Here is a 10,029-nt window from a genome sequence, read left to right on the forward strand (position 1 = left end):
CTGCAATCTTCTTCCCGACCTCTCCGCCCCCACCCCCTCTCCGGCCTATCACCCTCACCTTAACCTCCTATCACCTATCGTATTCCCAACGCCCCTCCCCCAAGTCCCTCCTCCCTACCTTTTATCTTAGTCTGCTTGGCACACCCTCCTCATTCCTGAAGAAGGGCTTATACCCGAAATGTCGATTCACCTGCTCCTTTAATGCTGCCTGACCTGCTGCGCTTTTCCAGCAACACATTTTTAAGCTCTAATCTTACTCTAGTCATTCTTTTATTCCTGATATACCTATAGAATAGATTTGAATTAACCTTGCAGCATAACCACAAACCAATTATTTCCAGGCAATACAAATATGTCTGACAATTGGGGTACATCTCTCCTAAAGATTTAACATGCAGCATTTTGTAACAGCAAAGATGGCAGTTCTAATAATAGAGTCCCACTATTTTCATTTGAGACTAAAATAACTTAAATTGACGGCAGTAAATTGGTGACTAAACAGCATTGCGTGATACTTTAAACTACAGAGAATACCAGATAATTGTTTAAAGCAGAAATTAAGTTATTTACATCAAATGCCTAATATAAAAAGCGAATAGTCTGGGGGTGGGGAATAAAAAGTGAAACTCTGATCCAACTATAAACTATTTATCACTGTGCAGTACCAGGATGGCATGAACTAATTTATGTGTAAAGTTTAAGATTTTCCTATCTAAATCACTAGATATGCAACATATGGCTACAATCACAAGACATTGTCAAAATTCCTCAAATATGCCAATTCTGACAAAAACATCAACTCGACTTTTCCACCACTTGTGCAGGCTGCCCTTCTGAGTTTTTAAGTATGTTCTGAGTCTATAGTATCTTATCTATTTTTCTTCAAAGGTCCCAGTTCCCTTCAAGGTCATATTTTAATATAAATCCATATTTACAATTAGATCTTGTGTATCTTTTCAAATCTTCAGTCTATTAGAATGCATTGTCAAACACAAAGAAGTTACTTTCTGATATACGTTCTTAACAAAATTGCACTCAAAAACAACCCAGTGTAAACTAAATAATTATTTTCTTTAAAATTTCCCCAATCCCTACAGTAAATCGTATGTAACAAAGTTTGCAGTATTTTAATTTTTTCATCCAACTGAACTAGCATCAGAGCTCGGTTTGCAGTTCAAAAACATACCTTTGAAGTCATCACTAATTCATGGTATACAATATAATCTGGGGTGTAACCCATGCCAAAAAGTGAACTCGTCGGGTGCAAATGGCAAGGCATGCCTGTTCTGACATTCACATACTCTCCTATACCCTGCAAACATTAAAAAAAATGAACAACCAATCATTCTTACAAATTGAAAACAAGCCAAAGGCTACAACCTAATGGATATAAATTTTAAAGAATTCCTATCTTCATAGAATTAGAGGGTTGAGAAATTCAGACTTTAGCACTGGAATAGGCTACAGAGGTGAGGTCATAGAGAAACTGCAGATTAAAGTGGGGGTGTGGGGGAATCAGAAGTCAATATAAATTTGCAAGAACACGCGTAATTAGTTCAGTGACAACAGAATTTAAATATTATACAGGTAGCAGATGTAAGAGTCGAACAAACAAGGTACAACATTGGACAAAGCACAACATTGCTTTGGAATGAAATAGAAGTGAGAGACAATTAACCTTAGAGCCTAGGAGTATGAAAATGTTTATCTATGATCCCTTAATTTCCAACATTGCAAAGCACTTTAAAATTATATTATTTTTGGAATACAGTGACTGCATACACATTTTTTTCCACAATAGTAACATTCCACAACAAAATGCACAATAATCCCACAAAATTCAAAGCCCTCTCTTCATGCATCAACAATATTATTGGTCATTTTCTTACTTCATCCTTAGAGGAAACACCAGGCTAAGTTGAAGAGCTATGACAGTAAAAGTTAAAGACAATGAAGCTGAAAATTTGAGATACTGCAATATACAAAATGAAGTATTAAGGAAGAAGATTGGGAGTCATCTGTAAAACTACAAAATTAAGACCATGTACCATTTTCAATAGGTAAATCATTTTCTTACCTTGAGTTTTGCAGCCTGGTGAAAGTACGCTGCACAGATGCATTTTCTGATGATATCCCAGTCAGTACCACAGGATACAATATTCATACGTTGTTGCATCATTATATCCTTTAACTGGGAACGAACCTCTCGAACCTTTGACAAAAAGACAGGTGTGTCAATAAATCCATTGCAAATTCTTCTCAATTATTCTAAATTTCATTATTTCTTTTGCATGAAGTTGGATTCCTTTGTGTCCACCCCTGCAGTTATACAAAATACTATTCCTCAAGAATGAATATTTAGTAGCTATATCTATTGGCTTGACTGCAGATTGACAACTAGATCAATTGCACTCCTCAATGCACTCCACATCTAATCCCTTTTTCAATATGTTTACAGACTCTTCTTTGATAGTTTGCAGCCAGAAATTTGACAGTCCACGAAAGTTACTTGTCCTCATTTGTTCCCATTCATTTTGTTACAAAGTAATGACAATTAGCGACCAGTTGGATAAGATTGAGAGCTAAATGCACATGAATTAGGATACTTAGGAAGAATAAATAAATTGTAAAATGGGGAGTAATATCAAGAAAGGTTTGGCACTTCTCAAAAAAAAAGTTGGCCTAGATGAATTCAATCATGATCATTAGGCTGGGGAACAGGAAAGGATGCAAAATATTTAGGACTACATTTTGTTTTCCTACTGATTAGGGTGCATCTAAGTGCAACTCAAGAAGAAAATAGTAGTAACAGTGGGAAATTTTGTTCTGAATGTAAATAGGGAAGAAAGTGGTTGTACAAGTTGCCAAGGGAATAAATGAATCAAATGCATTCAAGGTAGTTTCCTAAGGCAACATGTCTTCAATTACAAGGATTCATACATTATATAATTAACTTTTGAACAATGGAGCAAATTAGTGATCAATAATGAAAAACTTCCATGATTCTATAATATGAATGAATCAGTGATTATAGCCTACATTTTGGTGGAACGTACGCAACTTTCACATAACTTATTTTTGAGTTTGGATTTTTGAATTTTGAATGAGTGGTATACAGGCTGCATATTTAAGTATTTCTGTCGCCATGGAGATTTCTTTTAAAACACATGGAGCAAGAGAGGAAGACTCCCTGGACAAGGTTAGGTTTCTGTTTACATTAGGAAAATTTTACAAGCAAACAAGGTAAATTATTTGTACAGGCTCTAGTTTAGACAGTGTGGGATTGATATTTTTTCTCCTTTATTAAAGGGAAACATCCACAAGCTTAAAGGAAAAAGTTTTTTTGAGTTTCAGTTTGGGGAGTTCTGCAGGACTCACAGCTGAAGCTGGATGTATAAAGTAGTTGCTCCTGAGAAAGGAAGAAAATAGTTTAGAATTGTTAAAAATAGGTTTAGTCCAGGGGGCCGTGTTGGAGTTCTAGACCAGAAATGTTTGGCAAAATGCTGACGGGACTATTTAAAGTTGATAAAATTAGACTCAGTTATATGAAGCCACTGAGAAGAGGTTATCAATTCTCAAGACGGAGACTCAAAGCCAGCATTAAAAATTAATACTCATATGGTGAGATAGGAGGAAATTCTTTCTAGCAGGAGTGTTTTAAAAGGATACTTTTGGGATTAATGGGATAAAATTTTTAGTGTGTCTTTGGAAATCATTAATCATGAGTTATACGTAAATAGTTTGGTTCATTTTATTTTATCTTCATTTATTTTTTGGAACAATCTTCTGTTTTATTATTAAAACCTTATCTGCAAAACTGCACGCTTATGTTTCAATGAGAGACCACCTCATTATAAAAAAACAAAATATGATGTATCAGGCTAAATTTCGGTCTGGGATCTGATTTGTTCAGTAATAACATCAGCTGTGATGATATCATTATTCATGAGATATGGATATCACTGGTAATGCCGACATTTAAGACCCATCCCTAATTGCTCTTGAGGTAGTGATGTATTCTTAGAGTATTGAAGTCCATGTGGCAAACAACCCCAGAATTTTTAACCATTGATGAAGAAACGGCCATAGATTTCCAAGTTAGGATGGTACATGGCATGGAGAGGAAACTGCATAAGCTGCTATTCCTTTGCGCCTGCTTGATCTTCTAGGCATTAGAGATAATGGATTTTGAAAGTGTTTTTATAGCCTTGTCTAAGGCACAGCGCAACAGTGATGGATGGGCTGCTGTAAGTCTCTCAAGTGAGGTTGAAGTATGTGATTGCAAGAAGGCAGCAGAATAGGAGGCTCCAGTCGGAGCTCCACTGTTTCACAGTCCCTTTCCTTTCTTTTCATTCTCCTCTTTGCAGCTTTTTTTTCTACCCCACCCCCACTTTCTGCCCTGCCTAGAGACTGGAGTCGAGGAGCAGAGCAAGTATGGGCCAAGTCCCGCAGCAGAGTGGAGCAAACGGACAGAGTCCTGTGGCAGAGCAGATTGAAGGGTTAGAGTCCCATGGCAGAGCAAGTGTGGACTGAGTCTCACAGCAGAGCAGAGCGAACAGGCAGAGTCCCATGGCAGAGCAAGTGTGGACTGAGTCTCGCAGCAGAGCAGAGCGAACAGGGAGAGTCCCATGGCAGAGCAAGCGCAGGCCACATCCTTCAGCAGAATGAATGGGTTGAATCCCATCGTGGAGCAGAGCGAAAGGGCCAATTCCCACAGCAGTAGCAGAGTACGTCCAGCACGTGAAGGCAGCATGGCCTCATGCTCTGCAGCCAGTGGGTATGGACTGGAACTTAACTGTATTTATGGTCACTTTATCATTCTGGACTTTTTACAACCGTTCCCATGCTAATCTTTTTTTTACTCTATAACATCAGTATTTTTTAAACTCTTCGAGGAGAAAGTGAGGTCTGCAGATGCTGGAGATCAAAGTTGAAACTTTATTGCTGGAACAGCACAGCAGGTCAGGCAGCATCCAGGGAACAGGAGATTCGACGTTTCGGGCACAGGCCCTTCTTCAGGAATGAGCAGAGAGTAAACAGAATCCCCAAGTGGAAAATGAAGTGTTGTTCTTTGAACTTGCGTTAAGGAACACTGCAACAGATCTGGGACAGAAATGTTGGTGTAGGAACACAGTGGTGTGTTGAAGTGGAGGCAGTGGGAAACTCTGGGTCATGTTTTACAGACAGAGTGTAGGTGTTCAGCAAAGCGGTCATCAAATCTGTGTTTCATCTCCCCCGATATACAGGAGACCACATTCTGAGCAGTGAATGAAATAAATGAGTTGAGAGAAGTGCAGGTAAGCTGCTGCTTCACCTGGAAGGTGTGCCTGAGGCCTTGGATACTGAGGTTGGAGGAAGTAAATCGGCAAGTAAGTCACCTTGTGCAAGACCAACCCCTTCCCACAAACGTCACTTCAATATATTACCACCTTTCCTGAGCTGTTAACAGTTCTGATGAAGAATCGCCAGACTCGAAATATTATCTTGCTTTCAAAGAACACAGAACATTACAGCACAGTCCAGGCTCTCTGACCCTCAATGTTGTGCTGACCTGTGAAACCAGCCTGAAGCTGAACTAACCTGCATTGTTGCATTATCATCCATATGTTTATCCAATGGCCATTTAAAAAGACATTAAAGTCGGTGAGTCTACTACAGTTGCAGGCAGGGAGTTTCACGCCATTACTACTCTCTGAGTAAAGAAACTACCCCTCTGACATCTGTCCTATATCTATCACCGCTCAATTTAAAGCTATGTCCTCTCATGCTAGCCATCACTATCCGAGGAAAACGTCTCTCTCTGCTAACACTATCTAATCCTCTGATCATCTTTCACATCTCTATTAAGTCACCTCTCAACCTCTTCCTTCTAACGAAAACAGCCTCAGGTCACTCAGTCTTTCCTCAGAAGACCTTCCTTCCATACCAGACAATATCCTCATAAATCTCCTCTGCATCTTTTCCAAAACTTACACATCCTTCCTATAATGTGGTAACCAGAACTGTACGCAATACTCCAAGTGCGGCCACACCATAGTTTCCTACAGCTGCAACATAACCCCATGGTTCATATGCCTTCTTAACAATCCTATTAACCTGGGTGGCAACTTTCAGGGATCTATGTACATGGACACGGAGATCTTTCTGCTCATCCACACTGCAAGAACCTTACCATTACCCCAGTACTCTGTATTACTGTTACTTCTTCCAAAATGAATCACCTCACACTTTTCTGCATTAAACTCCATTTGCCACCTTTCAGCCCAACTCTGCAGCTTATCTATGTCCCTCTGTAAGCAGCAATATCCTTCAGCACTGTCCACAGCTCGACCGACCTTAGAGTCATTTGTAAATTTACTAACCCATCCTTCTACGCCATCATCCAGGTCATGTATAAAAATGACAAACAGCAGTGGCCCCTAAACAGATCCTTATGGTATACCACTAATAACTGAACACCAGGATGAACATTTGCCACCACCACTCTCTGTCTTCTTTCAGCTAACCAATTTCTGATTCATACCACTAAATCACCCTCAATCCCATACCTCCATATTTACTGCAACAGCTTACCATGGGGAACCTTATCAAACGCTTTACTGAAATCCATGTACACCACATCAACCACTATACCCTCATTCATCTTCTCAACCATCTCAATAAGCTTTGCGAGGCACGACCTGCCCTTCACAAAACTGTGTTGACTATCCCTAATCAAATTGTTCCTTTCTAGTTAATAATAAATCCCCATGATCAAGTTGAATGGTGAAACAGCCTCATGGGGACAAATAGCCCAATCCTGCCTTAAGTCCTGTGCTCCAATTGTGAGGGGTAGTTTCAGCAGAGAGTTGCTCAGTGCTAGGATTAAAACTAAAGGTTTTGTTATCAATGGATATGGGGTTGGAGGACATGAAGGGGCCCAGAAGGTCAGAGCTGAAAAAGCAAATGGCATGAGGTGGGTAGGAGTAGATGGGGTGGTGGGGAAGATTTTTAAATTATAATCAAAGACTGACAACCTGATTGGAAGGACTGGAAGCTGACTCCTTCAGTGAGAGAGCCTTTCTGAGTCTCTGTCTATGTTCCACCGCCAAACCACAACAACCCGCCGGTCGGAGGGGGAGCGTCTTATCTTCCGACTGGGAGCCCTCCAACCACAGGGGATGAACTTGGACTTCACCAGTTTCTCCCTCCCCCCACCTTGTCTCAGCCGAGTCCCTCCCGCCCGGCACCGCCTTCCTGGCCTGCAGTCTTCTTCTTGACCTCTCTGCCTCCATCCTACTCCGACCTATCACCCTCACCTTGACCTCTTTCCACCTATCACATTTCCAACGCCCCTCCTCCAAGTCCCTCCTCCCTACCTTTTATCTTCTCCTGCTGAACACTCTCTGCTCATTCCTGAAGAAGGGCCTGTGCCCGAAACGTCGAATCTCCTGTTCCCTGGATGCTGCCTGACCTGCTGTGCTGTTCCAGCAATAAAGTTTCAATTTTTTAAACTCTGTAATGATACTTAAAGGTGTCTGTACCTAGGTCCTCTGTACCTAAGATGGTGGCGAAAGGCAGCATCATAAACTTTTCACTGCACTCATTTGAATGCATATGACAATAAAGGTTATTCTATAAAGCTACAATCATCCAGGCATGTGCATAATATTCCATCACACTCCTGGCTTGTGCCTTATTGACAGTGAAAAACTTTAAGACATTGTAAGTCACTCACAATAAAAAGCACATTTCATAGCCATATTAAAGTTCTGGCCAATGATAAGGCTTAGAATGTTGGTAGTAAGGATGTTTGGCAATGGCAAGGCTGTTCAGTGTCACGATGAGTGGTCAGAATCTCCACTGTTGTAGAACGTTATTGCCTGCTACTTAACGTAGCGTAAACATAATTTTCTGCCTATCAACTTAAGCCTTGATGCTTTCTTGAGCAGCATCCAAAAGATGGAGTTCAGCGATCTCATCATCAGTGGATCAGATCAAAGCTCTGCTCTTGCCACATCCAATCATGAATGTTCATGGGCATTTACATTAACTAAAAGAAGAAAACTGGATGAACATTTCCAACTTCAGTAAAGGTGCAGCCCAACACTGAAGTGCAAAAGACAAGACCGAATCATTTGCATTAACTGCCAGCCAGAAATGCCAAGCAGATATACAGAGGAACCTCGATTATCCAAACGAGATGGGCGGACGCTATTTCGTTCAGATAATTGATTATTTGGTGAATCAATTCAATGCATTTCCTCTGGGGCTCGGAGTTTTCTATTAAGTCTGCTGCCCATTCAGGGGACTAGCAGCAGCACAGTGCATGTGAGCCCTCGCCCGCCCCCTCTCCAGGACAGCCAGACTGGACATTAACAAGACCGCTACTGTCTTTTGGAGGGTAAGTCTCTAAATAGCGCTCACACACACCATTTTACTGCATCTTTTTGAAAGGTTCCACCTCTATCCTGTACAGGACATTGTCAGAATGACGGGGGTGTGGGAGGGAGTGGGGAGAGAGCTTTGACAAAAAGCTTTTCCACCCAGAGGTGGGTGGGATCCAGAATGCACTGGGAAGGGTGGTTGAGATGGGAAATGTCACAACCTTCAAAATGTACTTGGATGAACATTTCAAGTGTCTTATCATTCACGGCTTTGACCCGACTGTGAGAAATGGGCCTAGTGAAAGTAGTGGAGTATTTTCGGCAGGCACGATGGGCCAAAGAACCTGATCTGTAAAGTATGATTCTATGATTTTAAGAGTTGTGAATGGAGCAAAATACTGTACAATCATCAACAACTTTTGACCTTATGATAGATGAATCGTCTTGACTAAGTAGCTGCAAAATGGTTGAGTCTTGAGCACTGCCCAGAGGAACTGCTGCAGTGACATCCCAGGGTTGAGATTATGGGCCCAGAACAAATAGAACCACCTTCCTTCTGTGCTAACTATGACTCCTGCCAATGGTAAGTCTTCCCTCTGATTCCCACTGATATAAATGTTACCACAGTTCCTTATGTCACACTTGATCAAATGTGGGGTTGATGTCAAGGGTAGTGATTTTCTTTTCATTTCTGAAATTCAGCACTTCTGATCACATTTTGTACCAAAGTGATAATGAAGGCTGAAATCAAATGCTTATGGGTAACTCAGAGTAAATCAGTGGGCAAGATAATGCTGAGTAAGCGATCTTCTATCACTTTGTTGACTGGCAAAGAAGTCTGATGGAATTTTTTTGTCTGGCTTTATATGGAAAAGATATACCTCCAATTTGGAGAAAGTGAGGACTGCAGATGCTGGAGATCAGACTCGAGAGTGTGGTGCTGGAAAAGCATAGCAGGTCAGGCAGCATCCGAGGAGCAGGAGAATCGATGTTTCGGGCATAAGTCCTTCATCAGGAATCTTTTCCCAATTTGTCATGTCAACTTAACACTCTAGATGCATTGGAACAGCTCAGAGGAAGTACAGCTTGTTCTGAAATACAAATCTTCAGCCCTACAGTCAGGCTGCTGTCAAGGCCAACAGCTTTTGCAGTACCTCAGCCATGTCCTGATACTGCATTAAGTGAATCAAATTGGCTTCTAAAAATGATGGAATCCTCAGAGGAAGAGGAAGCTGAGATAGGTTATCTGCTTAGTGCTTCTGACTGAAAACAAGTACAAAAGAAAAGAATAAAAAATTTGCAACAGTGTGCTAGGCTCTCAACAATAGCTGAGGGTTGAAAAACTTCCTGGAGTTTCTTCACCCCACTGGTTCTTTCAATCGTCCACCACTATTTATGAATAGATGTGGCAGAACTACAAAACTTTGATTTCATCCTGTGGTTCTGGGATCCCTTAGCTTTCAAAGTTTGGGTGAAGATTTGTAGCTCGGGTGCTCGTTGTTGTGGTTCTGTTCGCCGAGTTGGAAATTTTTGTTGCAAACGTTTCGTCCCCTGTCTAGGTGACATCCTCAGTGCTTGGGAGCCTCCTGTGAAGCGCTTCTGTGGTGTTTCCTCCCCACTATAAATGCCGGAGGAAACACCACAGAAGCGCTACACAGGAGGC

At 41.2% G+C, this 10,029-nt stretch overlaps 1 protein-coding gene across 1 annotated transcript in view; it reads right to left on the bottom strand.

Moving 5' to 3' along the window:
* dhx38 (DEAH (Asp-Glu-Ala-His) box polypeptide 38) overlaps positions 1-10,029 on the bottom strand; it is a 142,066-nt gene that overhangs the window by 35,405 nt on the left and 96,632 nt on the right. Inside the window, exons 23-24 of the mRNA XM_043706699.1 lie at positions 2,078-2,212; positions 1,187-1,312 (exon numbers count right to left, since the gene is read on the bottom strand). Coding sequence (XP_043562634.1) covers positions 1,187-1,312; positions 2,078-2,212 — 261 coding nt within the window. The remainder of the gene's footprint in view (positions 1-1,186; positions 1,313-2,077; positions 2,213-10,029) is intronic.

Source organism: Chiloscyllium plagiosum, chromosome 17 (genome assembly GCF_004010195.1).
Source record: "Chiloscyllium plagiosum isolate BGI_BamShark_2017 chromosome 17, ASM401019v2, whole genome shotgun sequence".
NCBI classification, from domain to species: domain Eukaryota; kingdom Metazoa; phylum Chordata; class Chondrichthyes; order Orectolobiformes; family Hemiscylliidae; genus Chiloscyllium; species Chiloscyllium plagiosum.